The sequence below is a fragment of the Onychostruthus taczanowskii genome, unplaced genomic scaffold (genome assembly GCF_017590055.1).
Source record: "Onychostruthus taczanowskii isolate IOZ18803 unplaced genomic scaffold, ASM1759005v1 scaffold67, whole genome shotgun sequence".
Classification (NCBI taxonomy): Eukaryota; Metazoa; Chordata; class Aves; order Passeriformes; family Passeridae; genus Onychostruthus; species Onychostruthus taczanowskii.
In genome coordinates, this window is record NW_024504455.1 from 3,437,268 (window position 1) to 3,460,256 (window position 22,989).

A 22,989-nucleotide genomic window follows, 5' to 3' on the forward strand; every position below is an offset into this window, starting at 1 on the left:
TCTCAGCCCTCCATACCTCCATGCACCTACTCTGACAGGACTTAAAAGACAAGTCTCCAGAGTCACCAAACTTTGGTACTTCCTTCTCCTCCCACACCTCAGGGTCAGCTTTTGGCGTGTTCTCCTCCATATGACACAGAGCTGCTCATTGTTCTGCCAAGGAGCAGCAAAAAGAACTATGCTGAGATTTACTTTCAAAGCCCATGCTTTAACCAGAAATTAAGAACAAGCATGAGAAACAGCAAAAAATGCCTGAGCTCCCTTGCCAGACAGGCAACAGATTTCTTGTTCAGTCCTGAGGAAATAATTTCACTGCTGTATTACTCTCTCATCTCATAAAACAGAGATGCTTGTAAAGGTGCTCAGAAGTACAAACAAGCAGCGTAGCTGCACAGCTTCATGCTCCTATTACAGCATCAGTCATATGTCAGGTTTGGGCAGATACTCAGTCTTGAGGCAAGTAACTTCTAGTTACTTCTAGTACTTCTCCCTGGGGATCACAAAGCAACACTTCACTGCCTATGCTGCAGGCTGGGACACCGACCAGCAGCTCAGGTACTTTCCAAACCACACATCACATTTTCCTGCTCAACAGCCCTGAAGTGGTTTTCCTTCCATGCCCAAGTAAGTTTACAAGTGCTCAAATCCAAGTAAACAGTTCTTGTTGACAAAGCCCAACCAAAAGAGTGGAAGAACCCAAAGGGGGCAAGTTAAGTAAAGCTGTTCAAAGTGCAAAGAGTAACTGGAACAGTTGATGGCAGCTGCTCCACCTCTAATTTTGCAATATCAGCAGAGTCACTAACAAACATAGCACAGTATTTTCTGGGCACAAGGAAAGATGCCAGAAAATGGGAACACAGATTACAGAAAGACAGAAAAGACAGAAAAGTCTCCTTGAAATACACCAGATTTTTCCTCACAAATAGGGAATGAAGCTTACTTAATTAAAGATCTGAGAGAAGCTGGGTAAACATCTCAACACATGGCAGAGAGAATAAAAAAAGCATCCCACCATCACAAGCATTTCCTAAAATTGCTACAGCAATCCACTAAAACTGTCACAACTACTAAGGAAATGAGAGTATTAAGGATCAGAAGTTGTAGACTAAAAACCACAACTAAACAACAGCAAAACCCAAATCCATGGAGTGGACAGTAGAGGCTGACATATTGCTGGCTGGAGCAAAATCTTCCCTCCAGGCTTTTTTTACTTTATTGGTTATTAATATTATCTCAAGTGAAACTATGTTAAAAATACCAGTCATGTTGCCAACTGTTGATGGCATGCAGCATCTTTTTGACAAAATCCATCATTAGCAGCATGGGAACTACCAATTTCCAAAACAAACTAGGCAGTAGAATTTAGGATGTGGATACACAAATTTCATGAGGACATACTGTGCAAAGCCTACATATCAGACAAAGAAAGCAGCCCTTTTCCTGACCCTTCTACAGTAGTCAATCCACAAAGCTGCAACCAACTCAGTCTATACACACCAAGAAACATCTGCAAAAGCTGCACTTTGAACCATCCAAGGTATCAGTAGCATTCCATGAACACTCACTCCCACCTGTCATCATTCCTGAACCAGAACTATGTCCATCTCTTGCCAAGTATTGGTATGTCCACCAGCCTGAAAGGTGAGCACAGGATTTTTTTCCTGTATACAGAGAGACTCAATTAAAACCTGTTAAATAAAATCCTACCATTTAACTGAGCAAGAAGATAAATGAAATTACATCATTGAAGTGATCACCCTCCTCAGCTGACAGGGTATTCATGCAGCCAATCTGTTCTGGTGCGACTAGAGGCTTACTTCAGCAGTTCAAGGCAATCCAAAGCCCTTGGAAGACCAGATTCCTTACTGATCCATGGACTGCTGAATAGCTGCAGCCAGCTCTGGCACCAGGCTTGCAGCAATCTCACACTTACTTGCTAACTGAACTGCTGAGCAAACTCGTAACCAGCTATAACCTGCAGCAGCACAACCACAAAACCAAAAGGAAAAGCCCATGCTAAATATTTCAAAGCATTGTTCCACAAGAATTTGTCAGTGGTGGTGCCAATTTAAATAGCTCACATGCACACTCAGAACAAGATGAATCTGATCAGGAATTAATCTGTGTTCAAAACAGCCCTTTCACCATTGTTTTCTTTCAAACCAGACCAACACCCTAGCCCAGTCCACTGTATACTGTTTTGTACAACTGAGGAGGGTTAGGAAGCACTAAGTAGGAGCCTATTCAGCTGGTTTTTTTCTCAGGAACACTTGTTTTGTGAAAAATTTATGGCCTTCCTTTTAGCACACTACATCACTTTCCCAGTTTACACATGTGGTGATTTCTAGAGCCATCCCTTGGATTGGAGCAGCACCTTCCATCAAGCAAGATCCTGCCAGACCTTGATCAGAACACCTCAAGACATAGAAACCAGTCAGATTTCAAAACTCCTGCTGCACATTCAGCTTTATGGAATTTATTACCAAGTGGGAGCCCTTTCACTGCACACATTACAAAAACAAGTTACTGAATAACAGGTGGCTTGCAGCCAACTGTAAACGCCTCCAGCAATGGCCATTTCACCCACCTGGAGATGACCTGCCCTGATTTACCTCCACCTCATGAACTCAAAGTGCCACCAACCACTGACAACTGCTACACTGCCCAGAGTTTAACCCTCCCTTAAGGATCAGAATCTCAATCTGCTTTGAAACACTGAAGGTAGGGTATAACCAGCATTTCCAGGCAAGTTCCCTTTGTGCCCCTTAACACCGTGTGTGCAAAGCATCAGCAGATGTACCACAAAGCATCTTTTTCTGCAGGACTGGAGGAAAGAGACTTCACAGGAACAACCACAGCTTTCCAGTTTTCTTTATGCACTTTAAGCCAAAACCTAGCAGCAGCACTGAGTGGAAAGTGCCAGCTCAACAGATACATAAAAATGCAGGAGCTGAAAGGCACAGCAGCCAAAAGGAATATACAAGGACTGTGGGCTAGCCCCAGCAGGCAGCTCAACCTGCACAGCCCTTTGCTTGCACCCCCAGTGCGACTGGGGAGAGAAATGGAAGTTTAAAAGTGAAAAAAAACTCAAGGGTTGAGATGAAAACAGTTTAACAGGGAAAGCACAAGCCATCATCCACGGCTTCCATCAGCAGGCAGGTGTTCACCATCTCCAGGAAAGAAGGGCTCTGTCAGGCGTAACAGTGACTTGGAAGACAAATGCAGTAATTCCAAACAGCCCCCTTCCTCCTTCTTTTCCCAGCTTTCATTGCTGACCATGACTTCTGTGGTGCCCTCCCAAGTCCTCATGCACCCCCAGCCCATCTGCTGTCAGGGAGGGATGACAAACAAAAAAGGCCTTGGGGTGTGCAAGCCAATGCAAAACAAGCAACCAGTGCAAAACATTGTTATGTTAAATTAATTCTGTCCCAGATTAGTACCAATACATTTACTTGATAAAAAGCATTTTCAATTTTTTTAAAAAAAGCTTATTCAGGACAAGTAACAGAATAGCCTTTTAAAAATAAAAGAGACTGTGAGCAAAAACTTTCTTTCAACCTGCTCAGCAAAAAATACTGATGTTAACCCTGCCTTGGGATGCATTGCCACATCTTCTGTGCTATGGTTACTGCTTACTGCTAAACACCAATCTAAGTAAACACTTGCTTTTTCACATGACTGCTGTTAGAGATAACAGTGAATCACTGCATTTAGAGTTCCCCAAGTCTCTTTGCTGGCAATAAAGCCAGTTTTAAACTTCTTGTCCTCTCCTGGCACAGCCTTCTCTCACACAAGATATTCATATCCTCTCCATTGTGCTAATCACTTCTTGTGGGGTGCCACTAACCCACACCACTAAAATAATACAGACAAACAAACCACACACAACAAAACAAAAAAGACAAAAGCATATATGCCATAAGGATGTTAATGTTTTCACACACAGAGCTCCTAGCTTTCTCATGTATTCCCAGGATATCCTGAGTTAGCATTCAATAGTTTAAAAAATGTATTTTCTTGCATACCAGGCTGTTTATTTTGTTAATTACAGGCAGGCAGTGGAAAGGGCAGTGTATGCCATACATGACCAAACCACATCACATCACATCACACCTGGGGAATTCCCACTCCAGGTGCTAATAATAAGCTTTGGATAGATGACCTGATGATGTTCTATATGGCATTTCTCCAGAAAAACAGTATTTAGAAACTACTCAGACTAAAACCTTTCAAGACAAACAGCACAGGACAATACCAGGTTTTATTTTTTTGGTCTTCCATCTCAACTCTGTAGGGGACAGGATATCCAGCACTAGTCAGGACAAGATGGGTCAACAGACAGGCAGTGGAATTGCTGTTTAATACAATTAATTTTAATTCAGATAACAAGCAACACAGCTATGCATGCTATTAGTTACACAAGTAATTGTCAGAGACTGAGACTTGGATGGCTGGAGCCAAGAAGCATCTGTCCATTTTACCTCATTTTATCACCAAAACATTAAGGTACAGACTTTTCAACATATTCAAGAACTTTTTCCTGCTGCTGCAAGCAAGGTGAGCTGAAAGTTTATCCAATCCAGCTTTTGCCTTTGCTGAACCCACTGAGCAGTGCAGGCAAGGCAGTTTTCCCACCTGCAGCATCAGTGGGCTGAGCTTAAAAGGACTAACAGCTTCTGACGGGGGTGACTACAGGAATTCTGACTAAACCTGGCACAGGCACGAAGTGAGCATTGCAACCCTTTCTTACACTGTTATTTTCAGGAAACATTTCAAGCAGCAACTGAAACAGGCTGGTGAGCTCAAAGCAGTAACAGGCACCTGAGCTATTTAACATCTCAATACTCTGCTTGTTACTGACCCATGTGTATGTGCCCACGGGCACTTGCATGAGTGTGTAGAAAAGGGGTAGTCGGAGAAAATTAATTTCAAAAATGATCAAGCTTTGTTGGTATCAAAAAGATTAATAAAAAATACCATAATTATTCTTTTCAGTAACAGCTAGACATTTTTTGAGACTACCAGAAGTAATCAGGCACCAACCTCATGTCAAACACAGTTAGCATACCACTTTAAGTCATAATTACATGGCTTACAAATGCACAATTGCAAAATACTCCATTTTCTCGATACTCTTGGCTGGTTGCTCCAGGCTCACTCATGCACAGAAGAGATTATACCTAGATTAACTACTTATGCTACAAAATGTCCCCAGAATCACAGACGGCACATTTGACAATGATCCTTCACTCTCACAAGTAAACGAAGCAATGGGGTTTTCAGATGACTGAGCACAAAGAAGCAAGATGAACTCCTAACCCACACATGCAGGGGCACATATGAAAATAAGCCTAGAACCGTGTTATCTGTGCTTAGCTGCGAAGCAACCGGGCTTGGCAGAGCAGGCTGTGCTGTTTAATGGGGCCTGCACAGCGCAGCACCCTGAGCAGTATTTCTGTCTCACTGCAGGTTGCTGGTCACAGGAGCAGACCTGCCACGGAGCACACGACGAGGCAGAAGAGCAGGCACGAGGCACGGCAGCCACGCGTGCAGCACATCACCCAGCCACGCACCGCGCCTGAGCCAGCGAGCGGCACAGCCCTCTGCAAACACCGCTCCTGCCCTCGCCAAAAAAAGGCAGGCTTTCATCTCCAAACCTCTCACGAGGGGGAAATCCAGCGTGAGGAAAGGGAATGGGAAGAGGACCCTTGAAAAAAACATCAGGAGCCCGAATGACACAGGCAAGAAGAAATGCACAGCACTGATTACCCAGGATGCCTGAGCAACCCAAACTCAGGGAAAGGTCATCTTTTCCTCCCAAACTCCTTTGGGTATGCAAAAGAGGTGAAGAGTCTGCACTCTGATCACTTATTCCTATGTAAAGACCTAAACCTTGCTTTTCACAGCAGACAGGAGGAGTAAGGATGTGCCAGGAGAGAAGAAGCCAACATGGGAATAAATTCAGACCTTCCACAATGATCTACTACTCCCACCCACCCACAGCATTACTGTAGCTGTACCTTTTGTTGTGGTCAGGGGAAATATTCTTCCTTCTTCTCTTGCCTCCATATGTATTTCCAAAGATCTCAGTTTTACCGTAATACATGCATATTTCACATCTACCTACTTAATCCTAAATACTAAGTCTGTCTCTGAAGATACACAGGAATTGCCTTAGCAATCTCTACTTCTTTATTGCAAAACGCACTCATCTTAAACAAATGCAAACAATGCCCTTCGGGAACAGATTTACGAAGAGGAATAATAATAGGAATTAGATATTAGGAGGAAGTTCTTCGCTGTGAGGGTAGGGAAGCACTGGAACAGGTTCACCAGGGAACTTGTGGATGCTCCACCCTTGGGAATGTTCAAGGTCAGGATGGATGGGGCTCTGAGCAATCTGGTCTAGTGGACTATATCCCTGCCCACTGGCAGGGAGATTGGAACAAGATTATCTTTAAGACTTGTTCCAACCCAAACCATTCTAAAATTATATGAAATAAATTTTAAGTTCCTTACCACTCAGCACAGTTTCTTAATAAAGCTCTTCCCAGACTTACAGTTTTACACAGTTTTCCCAGACACGTGAACTGAGGAGGCATCAGGTTTCTTAATGTCTCCTACTGAGGTACTTCAAAAAGTTAAGCAAGTACTGCCAACCCAAAACATCCATCACTGGATACCTGGGGTGTATAATACTGGATATTCCCTCACTGTCCATGCCCAGCATCTACACACAGTGAGCTGGCGTGGGAAATGTGTGTAACTCGTCGAGTTCAAGTGGTGCATGGAACCCGCTGAGAACATAAGCCACGGTGGAGTTCAGCATCACTCCTGCCGTTCCTACCGCTCCATAGCCTCGTACTCCTCACTGGAAATATTCCAGAACCATCTGGACGCAATCCTGTGCCATGTGCTCTGAGACGACCCTGCCCGAGCAGGGAGGCTGGACCAGATGACCCCACTGTGGTCCCTTCCAACCCGACCCGTTCAGCGATTCTGCACTTACTCTCCACCTATGCGAGTCGTAAGTGCATCATCTGACTGACACAATTCCCCTCCACCCAAATACTTCACCACTGACCGAACCAAGCCATTTACCACAACCCCAGCGTCCCCGCTCCTCGGTCACCCCGCGGCTCTCCCAACAAACGCCACCCGCGTCCCCGGAGCGAGGAACCCACGGCGGGGCTCGGTCCCAGCCGAGGCTCGATGGTCTCGGGGATCTTTTCCAAGCTAATGGATTCTGTGCAACCAGCCGCCGCGCATCACTGCCCTGGCACCGCGGCACCCCTGCCCTGCCCACGCCGGCTCCCGGGGGCTTTGTCCCGGGCACACCGACCCTTCCCCGGCGAGGACGGGGTGCTCGGCCACCGCCAACCCGGCTCCGAACCGGGTGGGAAGCGAGCGGCGGAGCCGTGCCCTGCCCGCGGAACCGCCCTGAGCCCCGGGAGCGGCGTTAAAGGGCGAACCGGCGGCCGGCCCTCCCTCGGTCCCCGACTCACCGACGGAGAGGGCGGCGGCGGCGATCAGCAGCCACGCCGCGCAGGGCCGCCCCGCGCTGCCTCCGCCCGCCGCCATCTTCCAGCCGCCGCCGCCTCCCCGCGGCGCCCTCATTGTCCGCCCCCGACCCCGCGCTGCTTCTGCTGTCAATCACACACACCCCCCGCGCCCCGCTCGCCCCGCCCGCGCCCTGCCCCGCTGTTCCGAAATGATTGGGCAAGGGAGCCATCAGTCAAGTCCAGGTGACCTATGGACGCAGGGAACGCGCTGTCCCGCCCCCTAGCCGGGCGCATCGCTAGCGCCCCCCCGCGGCCGGCCGGCGGTGCTGCGGAGGGCGCGGGCGCTGCGGGGCCGCTCCTGGCCAGTGCACCCCGGGGGCCATGGGAACGCTGAATCACAGAATCGCCGGGCCAGTGAGGCTGGAAAACACCTGTGAGATCATCGAGCACAGCCTATGACCCAACGCCACCACGTCAACTAGACCACGGCACTGACTGCCACGTCCCGCCTTTCATTAAGCACCTCTCCAGCACCTCCCTGGGTGGCCCATCCCAATGTCTCATCAACCTTTCTGTGAAGAAATTCCCCCGAATGTCCAACCTGAACCTGCCCTGGTGCAGCTTGAGGCCATGCCCTCCTTGTCCTGTGGCTGGTTCCCTGGGAGAAGAGGCCAAATCCCACCTGGCTCCTTTTCAGATGGTTGTAGATGGTAATAAACTCATCCCTGAGCCTGCTTTTTCCAGGCTGAACATCCCCAGCTCCCTCAGCCACTGCCTCGAGCTCTGCCGCTGTCCAACAGTTACCCTGCAGTGCGGGAAGCTTATCCAAGTGCCTTTGGAGGCACAGTACCAACCATTCCAGCTGGCACTGAACCTGTCTGGACAATCACTGCGAGCCACCAAACTGACAGTCGCTCCAGTGGAGCTGTGCTTCCCGCAGCCGAGATCACCCAGGAGCTGTGGGGTGACAGCGGCCCGCAAGGAGCACAGCGCTTTGTCTGATCGCTGTGCTGTGGTGTCCCAGCACTCTCAGCTATGGAAGTCTCCAGCTGTGCATCTCTCGGCCCAGTTTCCAGCAGGGAAGTGAGAGCAGGAGCAGATCCCGGTGCTCACTGAGCGCCCCAAGCCCTCTGCCAGCCTCGAGCTCCCCCGGGTGTCCCTCACAGCACCGGTCTGTCCCAAGGGAAGCGGGAGAGCGCTGCTGCAAGCCCCGAGCACAGACAGTGCTGCTTCCTCCTGCCTCCCCAGCAATCCTGCCTGTTGTTCCCTGTTCATTCAGACAGCCTGTTTCGGCGTGCTCCGCCTGTAAGCACAAGCTCCTTCAGAAGCTCTCGTGCTGCACCAATCGCACAACCACCTTTGCCTTTCGCCTGAACATACCTGTGGGATCTCAGCACATCACTGTGGATGTGCAGAGACACCAGGGGAGCCCCTGGGGGGCTCGGAAACCCTGGAATGATGCCAAAAGGGTTTGGTGGTTGGATTTCGATCCATCAAAAGGAGAAGAACCTGTGACGGAGGAAATGAGAACTTCTTGGGTGTGAATGATACCTTTATGGAGGGAAATATAAATTTTAGAAAAATAGGTACAGGGGGGTCATGAAGGCAAGATGGAGGATTCAGGGCGTGGTCCTGTGTTCTTCTTTCTTCTTCATGTCTTCCATTTTGTGTGGTGATGTTGGCACTTGGAGATTGGTTCGTAGTGAAAGTGCACTTGTCTATAAGGATGAATAGTCTTGGGAAATAAAGGTAAATATGTCACACGTAATTTTTACTATAAAAGACACAACCGCCCTGTGGGCGGGGGAGAGTGCACTCGACTGTCCTGCTGAGCGGACCTCGGCTGGGCAAAGAGAAAACTTTGTAGATAAGAGATAATAAACAGAACTGAAGACCGAAAATCTAAGAGTCCAGACTCATCCTTCGCAATCGCGGCCGCCCAGAACCACCTTTCCCCTTGTCGGGGCAGAGACACATAACAGCAGACCCCGACACATACCTGCTTGGAATTTCCCTCGGCTTGCTGACTGGACTCCCAGCTGCTACACACCCCCTGAGACCAAGCTTTCATCCTTCCCTCTTCCTCCTTGCTTCTGAGAACCCCTTTGTTGTGCCGTGTTTTCCCAGCCATGCATTTTAAAGAAGTTGCACAAGCTGAGTCATATCTCAAGGCTATTGCTCACTGCATCCCTGAGCCTCCAGAAGCCTGGGGGGTGCTCTGCTCATGCCCAGTGCTCCATGGATGCTGGTCCTCGCCCAGATCCCTGTGCCAGCAGTTTCTCTGCCCCTCTCTGGACACCTCATCACATCTGCAGGTGACAGAGGCCACAGGAAAGGCCACCGTGTGCCATGCTGAGGAGGGCTGTGACAAAGCAAGCCTGCAAAAACACAGGCAGATTATTTTCTTTCCAGCTGTGATGCCAGACACCACCTTCAAATTCTCATGGGATTTAAAATGTAACAGCTTGAGCATCCATTATTTATACCCTAAGGGGAAGCTCTGGAGCATGTTCCTCATCTAACTGTTGTACGTGTTCTCTAGAAACCCAGGCTAGCAGAAATCCAGGGCACCTCTTGGGAATAAATACCAACAACACAGGCAACTCTTTGTATTACAGGGAAATATCACCATGTTTGGTTGGCACCTCATTTGACTTCCCTTGTGGGTGGGTCTTTAGCCAATTCATCAATAGCCCTGCAGAAACTGATAGGCAGTGATAAGACTTTCATTCCAAGCCCTTTTTCCTCAAATACTCCCTCTGAGCTCTTCCTTTCCAGGAAGCTCTGCCCAACCTTACAGCTCTCCTGGGTGGCTGGGAGTGCTCTTACCAGCATGGAAGCACCTCAGTACTCAGAGCTCTCTGTTCACCTCCAGGCCCTTCAGTACTGCACAGTTTAAAATTGTTCAGTCCTCTGAAGAGGCCAAGCTTCACCCTTCTGGGTAATTTTGCAAGATAGTAAACCTATTTTTTTTAAATTGCATTTTTCTTATTCTCAAATTGACTGTCCTTCACAGAGCTCACACGTTCCCTTTTTGTGTAGCAAACAGAGCTGAGATCACACTGCCACAGGAACAGCCCTGACTTCCCTGTTTGTTGTGTGGTAACACAGATGTTCAGTACAGAGAACACCTGGGACAATATCTGGCCTACTTACAGCAGAAAATTCTTTATCCAGATAGGTATGATCAAATTATTCTCTTCTGCTACTTCCAGAGAGGAAACAGGATGCTGGGACAACTTAATTTGTCCCAAGGAACATATATTGCATCTTCCTCCTTCTTGCTGTGTATGTTAGAAATTCAGACCTTTGTTATCCTTATTATCCTTTGTTTTGGATAGGTTTCTAGTAGCTTGCAGGATTTTGGTGTTAAAAAAAAAGGTGCTAATAACTTTTAGGAGGAGAAGAAAATATATTTAGACTGATTTTACATTTTTAGTGGCTTTGATTGTTTTCTCTTTAGCCTGCATGCACATCCTAGAGGAATTGTACAGTATACACTGTTTAGTGTGCAAGGATATGCACTCTTGCAAAAAATATCCCACCCAACACACTCATTTTGAATTAGTAATAAAAGAACATGAGAGAAAAAGGAAAAAAACAGGCTCTATTTGGACAAGAAAGCATTGTGTGTCCCTTACAGCAATATTTTTTTCTTCTGCAAGCTGGGAGAAACTGTGACTAGCAGATAATGCCACATTCATGTTTACTTTGGTTAAATAGAAACTCAGGGTTTTTTTCAAAACTCAAGAGCTGGCAGTAGCACAGTAATTGCATACAGTCTTTGAAGAGTTTGGGAACTATTTCTCACAGAGTCAGTGTTGCTGAGGCTGGAAGGGACCTCTGGAGATCACCCAGCCCAACCCCTCTGCCAAGGCAGGGTCACCTTGAGCAGATTACACAAGGAACTGTCCAGGTGGGGTTTAAATGTCTCCAGAGAGGGAGAATCCATCACTTCCCTGGGCAGCTGTTCCAGTGCTCTGGCCCATTAGCACAAAGAAGTTCTACCTCATCTTGAGTGGAACTTTTTTGATTTAGTTTGTGGCCACTGCTCCTCATCCTGGCACTGGGCACCACTGAAAAGAGCCTGGCACCATCCTCTTGCCACCCACTTTGAGGTATTTATAAATATTGACAAGAACCCCTCTCAGTCTTGTCTTCCATAACTTGGCTTTTTCATCATGTCATTGAGAAGAATGTCTTGGATCACCCACTATGCAAGCATAAGTGTTCTCAGGGAAACTTGGGATGGAAAAGGACAGGAATGATGAGCTATTCCAGTGCCGAATGGATGCTAAGGAACAATTTCAGTCATGATAACCTTTCTCGATAACCTTGATACATTAGAGAGCACATAAAATGGAAGCCATTTGTCTTCCTGTCTCTTTCTCCTACCTTTCCCCCAGCTTCTTGGAATGTATTGGACAATAGGCAAAATTTAGAGAGACAAAAGCCAAGGTAACAGTGATCTCCAACCTGACCAACATCAGCGTTCCAAGACTCTCTGTTTAAGCAGGTCTGCACAAAATCATCATCTGTAACTTAGGAAAGTAACATTACCCTTACTCGGCTGTGGTACAGTTTGAAATGGAAATGAACATTTATGTTCATTTATGGAAATGAGCCACGAATTTCTCCTCACCGCTCTGGGGTTTGCGGCCTGGCTGCCGCGGTCGATGGCTCGCCGCGTACGAGCAGCTTTCGCACCCACAGGGAGACAGGGCTGCCGCGGTGCCCGTCAGGAGCCCGGGGAGCGCCGGCAGCCACAGGGAAGCGCTGGTGCCCCCTCAGGAACCGGGAGCACCGCGGGAATCGGGACGGGCCGGAGCTGTCCCGGGCGGCGCCATGGCAGCGTTCCTCTGTAGCAGAGAGAAAGTGCTTGTCACGGTGGCTCGTTGGTCTAGGGGTATGATTCTCGCTTAGGGTGCGAGAGGTCCCGGGTTCAAATCCCGGACGAGCCCAAGTTTTCCTTTTTTTATTTTCTTCTTTCTCGGCAGCAGCGGCGGCCCCTGCACACAGCGAAGGATCACAGAGGGGATTGACAGAGACCCACTGGTTCCTTTTTAGCACAAAAAAGCTTTAAGAACTCACCAAAGACCGGCCGCTCCTCTTCGTCTGGCACCGGGCGTCGCTACTCCCATTTTTCCATGCAGACCCCCGCCTTCCTCCTCACCGGGACAGCGCTGCGGGGCCGCTCCTCGTCCTTCCGAGCCGCTCGGCCTCGGCACACCGTACCGGCTCGAGCGCCGTCCCCGCGCCCCCGGTCCCGCTGTGGGCGGGCCTGAGGCGCAAAAGCGCAGGAGAGCCCCTCGGCAGCAAAATGTGGGAAGGGCGCATCCCCTTCCCGGCGGGCTCGTCCGGGATTTGAACCCGGGACCTCTCGCACCCGAAGCGAGAATCATACCCCTAGACCAACGAGCCGCTCTGTTGGTGCTTTCCCAGCTCAGCACTTCAGTGCCGTCCCCCCTCCTCCTGCCCAGGCTTCCTGCGTCAGTACCCGTGTGGGTCTGTCCTTGCCGACGCCGCCAGCGGCTTTGCCCAGCGCTCCGGATCGCATCGCTGCTCTCCCGAGCTCCGGGGGCTGCGGCCACTTCTCCCGGCTCGCCCCCTCCGTCTCCTTTCCCAGGGTAATCCCTGGCATCGCCCTTCTCCTGACCCTACGGCTCCGCTCGTTAGCGACGGCTCCGCGTGTCTGCGGGGGGGGGGGGGGGGGGGAGCGGCCCGCGCCGCGCTCCGCTGCTTTCCCCCGCGCAGACCCCGCTCCCGCGCTCATCCGAGGGGCGCAGGAACAACCCAGCCTTCCCATCCTCAGTTCCACTCCCATTCCCACTCCCGCTCCACGCGCGCGGGGGCGCTGGAAGCCGGGCGAGCTTGTTCCCAAGGGACGGGGAGGCGGAGGAATGGGACAACCCAACACCCCCTACCGCCCCCAGCGGGTTTGGTTCGTCCCGGGCCGCGCCGTGCGGTGCGCCCCCTGGCGGTGCGGAGGGGTCGCACCGGGTCCCCCGCGTGTCCCGGGTGCGCCCGGACCCGCCCGGGGCCGATCCACGGGCAGGACAAGCGCCCACGGGAGCCACAGGCATCGCCTGGGGGTTCTGAGCCCACAGCACCCTCCTGGTTTGAATCCCGCTTGTCCCTGATGTGTTCTGTCCTGCGAATGCTTCCTGACATCCTCGTGTTTCCACGCTTCTTCATCCCAGACTTTTTTCAAAAAGTCCTGTTCCTCCCTGTTCCTCGGTAGTTGCTCTCTCTTATTAAATTTAAATTTTGAAGTCCTAATGTCAGTGGAGATCTCACCCCTTTTTTTTTTTTTCCTGCTGCTACCAGTTCTGTCCATTCTTCCTCAGGCTTCTTCATTTCTCCAGGAGGAAACAAAACACAGAGATTTTTGTTTTGCTTTGGCTTTATTCCGCCATTTATTTGTTCTGTTTCTCCCTCGGATTTCCATCCCGTGCTCGGGACACACATACACAGGCACACATATGTACAGTAAGGCACAACCACTCACATCCAGATGGGACACTGCTGAGAGAAGAAACAGGGACTGCAGTCCTGCCCTGGAATACAAGCTACAGCAAGCAGATTAAAGTGGATTCAAAGGCAACAATGCCCCGCAGCATGGCTCAAAAGGGTGTGGAGGTCGTGTCTGCCAACAAGCCCGTGATGATTCAGGAGGGCAGGCGCTGCTGGCTCCCTGCAAGTGTGACCTCACAGCAGGACATTTTGTTCAGTGTGGCCAACACAGCTTCAGGCACTGCTGTCAGGAAACTGGTCAAGTGAGGGTCTGACACCCACCTTCCCCCAAATATCCTCCAGATTTAAGTCGTAGTGACTGCTAGCCCATGGCTTTCAGTAGCCCAAGAGTGAATGCACATCTAGTACAGGGCATAAGTACTTTGGAGGGACTGGCTGCCTGAGCTTTGCCAATTCAGCCAGGCAATGCCACTGGAAATTCAGCCAGCTAAGACTTCTTCTTCGACCTGCACAAAATTAATTGGCTGTTTGCAGGAAGCTGGGATGCTTTCTGTAATGAGTGGCTCTTGGTGGCCACACACCAGAAGTTTCAAAACAGGCTGGGTAGGGTTTGGAAGTGAGAAAGACTGATGGACAAGCAGCCCTTCTAAATCTGGACTGGAGCCCAGAGCCAGATAAGAGAACCTGCCCTATTGACCTACTCAGCCCATCTTTTCTTGGCATACAATCTGCTGTTGTCATTTTCCACCACACTAAAACCACCCCAAAGCTGAAGCACACAGGACCTATCAGCCTACCACAGGTGGCTGTTTCACAGATCGGCCCCACTTCAAAGGCATTTTATTTTTATATTTCATGTTTATATATTTTTATGATCAATGTTCTAGGAGTTTTCCCCGTGTTCAAGGTTCACATTGCCATACAGCACAAATGGAGAAAACATAACTGTTTCCTATTGTTAAAACATTATTTACTGAAGTTTTTGAACCTGAAGTCCTTTAAAAGAAGCTACTAAAAAGGCACCATACATGCATGCATGCATGTATGTATGTATGTATGTATGTAACTGATGAACTTCATCTAAGACCAATGCAGGGCAGAAGAAAAACACATTTTGGAGCAGGATGAAGAAGCAGAAGGACCATGAGTGGTGGTGGCTGTTGGCTCCAGGACATCAAGTATCAGGTCTCTCAGTCCCCAAATATCACCAAGGAACACCAGCCAACACCTGAGTTTTGAAACCCTGAAGAGATTGCAAACAGTCTCCTGTTCCAGCTGTCCCAAAATATGATGGTGCAAAGCTGAGTGGCCACTCAGCTCTGTGCTGAGTCTGGACCTGAGAGATTTCTGCATTCTGCTCCTCTCCTGCCACTGAAGGTTTTCCTGTAGCTTCCACCTCGATTGGGTTAGATGGCTCCTATCCACATGTTAAGTCTCCTCTGCCCTGAGTGGGTGTGTCCTTTTGAGAGGGGAAAATAAGTAAGGAAATAAAAATAATCATGGGTCTAACCAAAGAGTGCTGGGAAGTCCTGGGGGTATTTTGGTGGTTTCTGTGCTAGGAGGCAAAGGTGAGCTGCAGCCTGACCACGGGAATCCTTCCTTCAGCTGCTCCCTGCCAAACCAAGGAAGCATTTGAAGAGGAGGTGGTTGAGGTGGGACAAGACACATCCTCAGGCATCTGTGGCTCTGTCATCAGTGGTTACAGAACACACAAGAAGGTGCATGGAGCAAGGCCTGCTTCAGCCAGTGGAAATCCTCTTTTATTTCAGTGGCAAAGGCCCAGGCTTTCATGCTTTCAGAGCTGATCATGACACTGGTGTGCCCTGGGTTTGCTGGCAAAGCTAACAAGCTAAACACGTAGGGAATATATATATATATACACATGTATACATACAACATGTGCACACATATAAATATTTATATGTAAGGAGTCATACTGATATAGTGTATACATGGTTACTGCTGGGGAAATGTGCGTTTTACTGCAAGAACTTTCAGATTGCTTTCAAAACAGCAATTCGGGAGGGTGCCCAGTGAGCAGAGCCTCTCCATTATACTGAATGCACAATCAGCTTTGCCTCTTTTCCATCCTCTCTGTACCACCACCCAGGAGGGCTGGTTGTTTTGAGTACCCTGCCTCACAGTCTCTGCAGGCCTGAGATCTGAGGCTTTTGACATATGGGGAGCAGCAAAATCATTGTTGTGTTCTGTCACAGTTGCCTTTTTTGCTAACAGCAAAACCCTCCGGTGCCTCAGGAGCCACCACCACGCTGGCCCATCTTACCTGTGTGTCACAGCTATGCTGTGCCCTGGTCCTGAGTGACTGAAGGCTCACTGGCAGTCCCTAATCCCACTGCATCCTGCAGTGGTTCAGGTGCCAGTGCTGTTTCTTCAGTGTCTGATGTTCTCTGTGTGTCTGTGCTCTCACTGCTCTCCTTTGTTTCAGCTTCAGCTTCCTCCTTCTCCTTGTCTCCCTTTCCTTGTTCACAGGCAGTGCTTTGCTGCTCTTCTCCCTGGGGACTGTCACACATCTCATTGTTTCCAGAGGGAGGCTGAGGAGAGTTCTCCTCTCCTGGGCCATCATGACACACTTCCTCCTCCTTTGTATTCCCTGTGTTATTCTTGCAGGGAGTAATTTCCTCTGCCTGTTTTTCCCCTTTTTCCCCATCTTCTGATCTACTGGATCCTCTCCTTGATGGGGGCTTCTCATCAGACTCTGCCTGTTTCTTTTGCTCTTTGCTCCCTTTTTCTTCATCCTCCGATCTGCTGGATCCCGTCCTTGATGCTGGCTTCTCATCAGACCCTGCCCGTTTCTTTTGCTCTTTGCTCCCTGTTTCCACCTCCTCTGTCTTGCCATTGGGCCCAAAGACCTCATCTTCCCTGGCACCATTTTCTGGAGAGGACAAGCTGACCCCTAGATCTTCCCCGTCTCCGTACTCGGACAGAGATCTTCGGAACCTGCGGGAGGGAGGCCGGCGCTTTATCGATCCCCGCGTCCGCACCTGGGGGGCAGGAGAAGCAGACATTGAAGCAGTCAAGAGAGCGGCCATGGAAAGCAGGACAGCACGACAGAGGAAAATGCCCCTGGGTGTACCGGCCTGTTCTGCTCTTGGCAGGTTGAGGAAGGAGTCTGTACTCCAGCTGGTGATGGTGAATGCAGGTTGTAGCTCCTCACTTAAGTGTGAGCGCTCTGGTGACACCTGAGAAACTGCCGTGCTCTGTGTGGCTCCCCAAGCTGAGCCTCAGCCAGCTCAGACACTTGCTGGCGTGTGGCACCACCTGCTCACAGCACCCCTGGCACCAGCCACCCCGTTCTGCCGAGCTGAGGTGGCCGGGTCCCGTCCCTCCATCCCTTCCTCCACACACTGGGCCGGGAATGCAGAGAGGACACTCCACACAGCTACACGGACGGGCTGTTTGGAACCTGGTGCACAAATCTTCCCTCTTGGCCACAAATGCACACTCTTACAGCAGGACTGAGGGCTCAGCCTCCTCTTCCTCTCCATCCCCAAGCAATAAGAAAGCCTTGTGGAATGGAGAAATCCTAGCACACACACCCTACCTTGTTGTAGAACTGCAGCTGAGTGCTTTCTGGGGGCTGATCAAAGCTGACCGGCGTCTCGCTGGGCTGGGACTGACTCCCCGGGCTGGTGGGCGTTGAGGGAGGCGTGCTGAATGGAGAAACCAGGACTTTCATCCCAGGGCTTTTGGGAGACACTCCCGGCAGCAGAGCAGCTGGAGCAAAAGCCAGATTGGCCTGCAATGAAAAACGCCCATCAGGGGCATGCGGGACAGCAGCGTGTGCTACGCACCACAGCCACACAGGGGAACCTCTGCCCTGCCACATCTCAGCTGTCACAAGCCACAGACCTCCTGGCTGTGGGTTCCTCCTGGTGACACTGTCAACAAACAAGTCTGGGCAGAGAAGTTATGACTGGACATTTGTCTTTCCCTGGCAGCTGGAACTCAGAACATTGTTCTTTTGTCATCCTGAGGCCTTTTGGGATTTTCCAGTGACCCAGCCAATACACCACAGTCTGCAGTGGCTGAGCTGGCAGAAAATCTGAACAAGCAGCCAGCAATGGTTCAAGATTTAAACCCTCCCACGTGTGCCCGACTGGAGCTTGCATTTTCCAGCCTGATCTTGCAGAATGACCCGTGCAGCTGTGAGAAGACCATGGAAAGCAGCGAGCTTGCGATTAACTGTGGCAAAACACTTCCTGCTGGCCTCTCACTGGGAAGCTCCCCTAGGAAAATGTCCTTGGGTGCATCAGGAGGGACAGTGCTATGAATAGGCTCAGGTTGTGTCAGGGTGGCCAGGAGGCTCTGGAGTGACACGTGCTGCCAGGACAGGCGGCTGGCAGGGGCAGGGCACTCTGTCTTGAGGCCATCGAGTGCTGAGCTGCCCTCAGCAACGCAGATCAGGCACCACAGAAGCATAAAAAGGGCAGGAAGTGCTGGGTGGGTTGTGTGTAGCTGCGGCAATCCAGATGAGGGAAGTGCAGTGCAGAGCTTCCAGGCACACACACGGGACAGCCAGAGCCTGGAGCACACTGCCAGGATTGTCACTGCCTGTGCTCGAGGCCAGCTCCCCAGTGGAGAGCAGGGGACACAAGTGAGTGGCACTGCTGTGAGGAAAGAGCTGGAGGAAGTCTCAGCCAGGGCTTCCCCCACTTTCTCTCCAGAGCTGCCCTTAAACTGAGGCTCCTGCCCCTGCTCAAGCAGCGCAGCTGCCGTGCCCATGCCCGTGCCATGTACTCCACAGATCCAAATGATCCTGATCTGTGCACTGACATCCTTATGGACACACCTGGGGATCCCTGGACTGCTTCTGGTGCCCATTACCATTACCAGACCTGCTCTGCCTTCCTCTTTGTGGGGCTGGTTCCTCCCCAGTGAGGCCCTGTTTACCTGGCTGCCACCCCTGGCTCCTGCATCCCCTTCCCCTCTGGCTGCTCTGCAAGGGAAGTAGCTGTGACAATGCCAATCAGTTTTAATTTGCTGGGGAAGCCATGTGGGTTCTGCCAGGACCTACCTGCAGCTTTTCAATCATGGGTGAACTTTTCACCTTGACCTTGGGAATGGGGCAAGCATTTGGTGACCGCTTCTGCAAAATGAAATGAAACAGGAGAATGTCACAGTGTAGTAAGTGAAAAAGAGGAAATACAATAAAGGCAGAAAACTTGAAAGTGATAAGCAGAAACTGCTTGTAGGGCAGAAAATGAAGCTTCATATAGTGTTCCAACACAAAAGTTTCTTTTTCTTCATTCCTGACCCGTTCTCCTTTTGTTATCTAGCCATCCTAGGGCTGATACATGTACCCCTGCGCTGGGCAAAAAGGGCTACTTGCTGTCTGAAGTGTCTGAGTTAGGTGATGTGTGATGGATCTGCTCCTACATTGCCTTCACTAAGGTATTGAGCCTGTGGCACAGTTTCTCCTGGTATTATTTCAGGACCAGGCAGATTAAAATTCTACCTCTTAAAGCCTTAATGTTGGCAAATATTGTGAACTTTCTGTAACGGGAAAGACTTTCTGCCACCACTTGAGTAACCAAGTTAAAGGATATCCAATTAGTATAAGCAGGAAGGGCCTAAACGGCAGGAAAGGTAGAGCTATGAAAAGCAGTTTGAGAAAGAGAGAGCATTGCTTTGAGAAGGAGCATATTGCTTTTTTCAGAAAAGGAAGGAATCTAACATTTTAAAACTTCATGTTCCTTTGGCATGGAGGCAGCAAGAGCCTGTAGCTCACAGATAAGGAGGACAAAGAACTACCTGCTTGTTAAGGGCAGGTGAGAATGTGAAATTTGGTGGGTAAACCTCATACCCTGAAATACCAAAAGACAAAAGTGACAAAGAGGGCCTGAGTGTAAAATTTCATTTTTAAGCAGCCAGCTTACTGGGACTTGCTCATTCAAGGGTCCTAAATAAATATTCAGTGGGTATTGCCAACAAGCCCTCTCTTCACTCCGGATTAATTATTCCCTTTTTCTGAAGATGGAAAAATCTCATGAGCAGAAGTATTACCCCATTATGCTCAACACACAGCATGGGTGCTCCCTGTTCAAATCTAATAAATACCAGTGGTTCCTCAACAGTGGTAACTGGATGGATCTATCAGTGTGGAAATGGGCTGTGCATCCATGCACAGGAGCAGGGAACAGCATGGAGCTGGCTCTGGGTCAGCCCATGTGTGAGAGCAGGGTCAGGCTTGCTGCTGCCTGATTGATGGCTTTGACTGCACAGCCTGACCTCTCTGCCACCTCCAAACTCTGGAGAGAACAGGCTGCAGAGAGGAAAGACCTTGTCCCCCTGTTCAATTGATACTCACTTGCTCATCATTGTCACTTGTCTCAGTTTTGTGGGAATACAAGGGAAGGGAGCAGGGTGGTTTCCTCCGAGTTGGCTTATGTGGTGGCACCTAAGAGAAGAAAACAACCAACTCAGCAGCAGGGAAATCAGGTTTCTTAAAAAGGAAGTGAAATTCAAGCACCCAAGGGCATGCTGTGTGAGTGACCTGCCCATGAGGCAGGGCTCAGCCTGCCCAAATGAGTCATCCAAAGGCAGCAAAAGATGGTATTAGCACATGGCTGTGCTTGTGGCATCGAGAGCCCGGTCCTAGCGTTGGAAGAGTAGTTTGCATCTTTTTCTTTGTGCAACAGGCACTCTTCTAAGCTGTGGAGTGTGGAACAGCCTTCCCAGAAACTTTGCTTGCAAAGCATCCTCCTGGAAATCCCTTCACACTGGAGAGGCTTTTACTGTTCTCTTTCCTGTCATTACCAGGATTTCCTTTCAATGAGTCTCAGCTGCCTAACTGGTTCAAGATTTCCTACTTTAGGTCTGATATATTTTTGGGGCAAAAAGGAGAATTCTGACTTTTTCAGAATTTCGGTCCCATTCATTTATCTTGAATGACATAAAGCAGTGCACAGGGACAAGGCCCCAGTGCAACCTTAAATTTGACTTTAAATTCTCCTCTGGAGAAACAAATTCTCCAGAGGAGAAGGAACAAGGTAACTTAATGGCAGGGACACTGATTCCTTCTGAATGTCCTTGGACTCTCAGAACTAAGAGAGAGCTCCCTAGGAAGGAAGGGATGCATAGCACATAACTATTGCTCTGATCTTGCAGCCAAGCTGTCTCTATTTTTATGCCACGTTTGTAGTCTCCTGCCAAGCTATTAACACACTTTTTATGTGTTAAAAAAAATAATCTAAAATAACTGGCTAATATCTGGAATCTTGGATAGTATCCACAATAAAGTATTTGCATAATTTTGTTACCTTCTCACAGGCTGACATGTGAAAAGTTGGATTATGGCATCTTTGCCCTCTCTACAGTTGGCTGTCTTGGAGGACCTTTGCACCTGATGTTACTTGAATTCTGGAGGTGCTGCACCCAGCACTGCTGCATCTCTGAGCAGCTCAGGGCAGCCCTGCCCTCATTCTTGTGTCATGTCAGGAAGTAATAATGTGTCTTGTGGAAACCTCACCATTCTGCAACCATGAAATGCTGCACTGTGCCACAGTGGATATGCCAGAGGTTTCCTGGTTGACAGGATTCCCCTCTGCTGGCATGGGCCAAGCAAGGGTTAAAGACCAGTCCCTTGGGTCTTTAATCTGAAGCCAGCTTGAGAAAGCTGGTGGGGAAGTGACAGATGGCTTGGAGAGAAAAGACAGGAAACTTTGTCCTCCTCTGTCTCTGGAGAAAATGAGTTTCTCTGCACTGTGAGGCCCCTCTATGCTGCCCTGGCTTGGGAGCAGCAGAGGTCTGTAGATAACACAGGAGGGGTCTGGGAACTTTCTGCCTTCTGAAGGGTGAGGGACTTAGTGCAATTAAATCCCATACCTTCAAAAGAAGAAATTACTGTAATGGGATGGACGGAGTGGAGTGCTGGCGACTGGAGGGGAAAAAAAGTGCTTGGGAAAAGACTGGCTATTCCCATCCTGGGAGTGCTAACCTCTGATAGATGATGGCATGCCAGCCCTGCAGGGCAGAGGTCACCACGGCATCCAGCCAAAGACAGGAGGGGTGACAGGGAGGATACCCTTAGGCCAGGCTGGGATCCGGAGCTGAGTGGCAGAAGGGAGCAGCTCAGTTTCAAAAGGTGCCTGAAAAGGGCCACCAGCAAACATTTATGCTTCTAAAAGAAAAAGGCATAATGATATAGGAGGCTCTCTGAAAATGTCCTCCTTTCATAAATAACCCTGACTTTCCTTTCTTCCTGAGAGGTGTTCTAGTGTTTTGCTTAGCTGGAGGAAGTCAGTGTGTGAGGCAGTGCTTGGCATAGTAGGATGTAATTAAAATAGAGTTCAGCATGATAGAGATAGGCACAGAGACTGAAATATCATGGGGAAGAGGCAGTGAAGGTGAGCAAAGAGGCAGCTTTCTCTCAGACCTACACAGAAGTAATAACCTGGAGGAAACTTCCTTTTGTGAATGAGGTGCTGATGCCACTGGCTGCTACACTGCATCATCTGTTGTTTGTCTCTTTTCCCATCAATATTGGCTATCTCATTATTCACTGCTGCTGTCTGCCCACAAAAAGCAGCCCAAATAGGACATGCTTGCACTGCTGTCTGCTGCTGTTGGGTAAATCTGTGCACCTTACCAAGCTCTGCAATGTCTTGATCAGTGTCTCTCCCAAGACATGGCTCTAGCGAAACACTCATCCCCCAATCAGCAATGCATGGAAGATACAGCCACAGCTTGCACTGCATGAGGAGATTAATCCTTTGTGCAGATCCAAAATCAAGGTGGATTCATGCTCAGATCACTGATGTTCCAGCAGGAAGAGACAAGTGATTCACTTCCCATTTGATTTCCATACTGGTGGCTGCGGAGCACCTTACCTCTTTTCCAGGGATATTGGCTGCTTGCTCTTTGAACTTCCCTGCTAGCTGAGCCACTGAGGGTGATGCTGACTTGTCCACCTCTGAGCTGGTCTCTGCTGGCCTGTTCTGACAAACCAGGAACAAGAAGTTGTGAGTGAAGGTTGGGAAAAGCAAGCCTGTGT

General features: G+C 49.5%; 2 protein-coding genes and 2 non-coding genes across 6 annotated transcripts in view; 1 reads left to right on the forward strand and 3 right to left on the reverse strand.

Moving 5' to 3' along the window:
* Positions 1-7,596, reverse strand: part of MPZL1 (myelin protein zero like 1) — a 37,924-nt gene extending 30,328 nt beyond the window's left edge. The window contains exon 1 of the mRNA XM_041420906.1: positions 7,506-7,596. Coding sequence (XP_041276840.1) covers positions 7,506-7,581 — 76 coding nt within the window. The 5' untranslated portion in view covers positions 7,582-7,596. The remainder of the gene's footprint in view (positions 1-7,505) is intronic.
* A 4,795-nt stretch (positions 7,597-12,391) lies between these two features.
* Positions 12,392-12,463, forward strand: TRNAP-AGG. The gene has a single exon. It is a non-coding gene; the product is annotated as a tRNA-Pro (tRNA).
* Positions 12,464-12,851: 388 nt separating this feature from the next.
* TRNAP-CGG lies at positions 12,852-12,923 on the reverse strand. Its single transcript has one exon. It is a non-coding gene; the product is annotated as a tRNA-Pro (tRNA).
* A 964-nt stretch (positions 12,924-13,887) lies between these two features.
* RCSD1 (RCSD domain containing 1) overlaps positions 13,888-22,989 on the reverse strand; it is a 30,837-nt gene continuing 21,735 nt past the window's right edge. The window contains exons 2-7 of one of the 3 annotated variants that reach the window (XM_041420912.1): positions 22,826-22,933; positions 20,305-20,394; positions 19,012-19,083; positions 17,539-17,733; positions 16,261-16,978; positions 13,888-15,435 (exon numbers count right to left, since the gene is read on the reverse strand). In XM_041420912.1, the coding sequence (XP_041276846.1) occupies positions 16,274-16,978; positions 17,539-17,733; positions 19,012-19,083; positions 20,305-20,394; positions 22,826-22,933 (1,170 nt within the window). In that variant the 3' untranslated portion in view covers positions 13,888-15,435; positions 16,261-16,273. Of the gene's footprint in view, positions 16,979-17,538; positions 17,734-19,011; positions 19,084-20,304; positions 20,395-22,825; positions 22,934-22,989 lie in introns of all 3 variants that reach the window. The other 2 variants (XM_041420911.1, XM_041420913.1) reach the window with 2 other exon arrangements.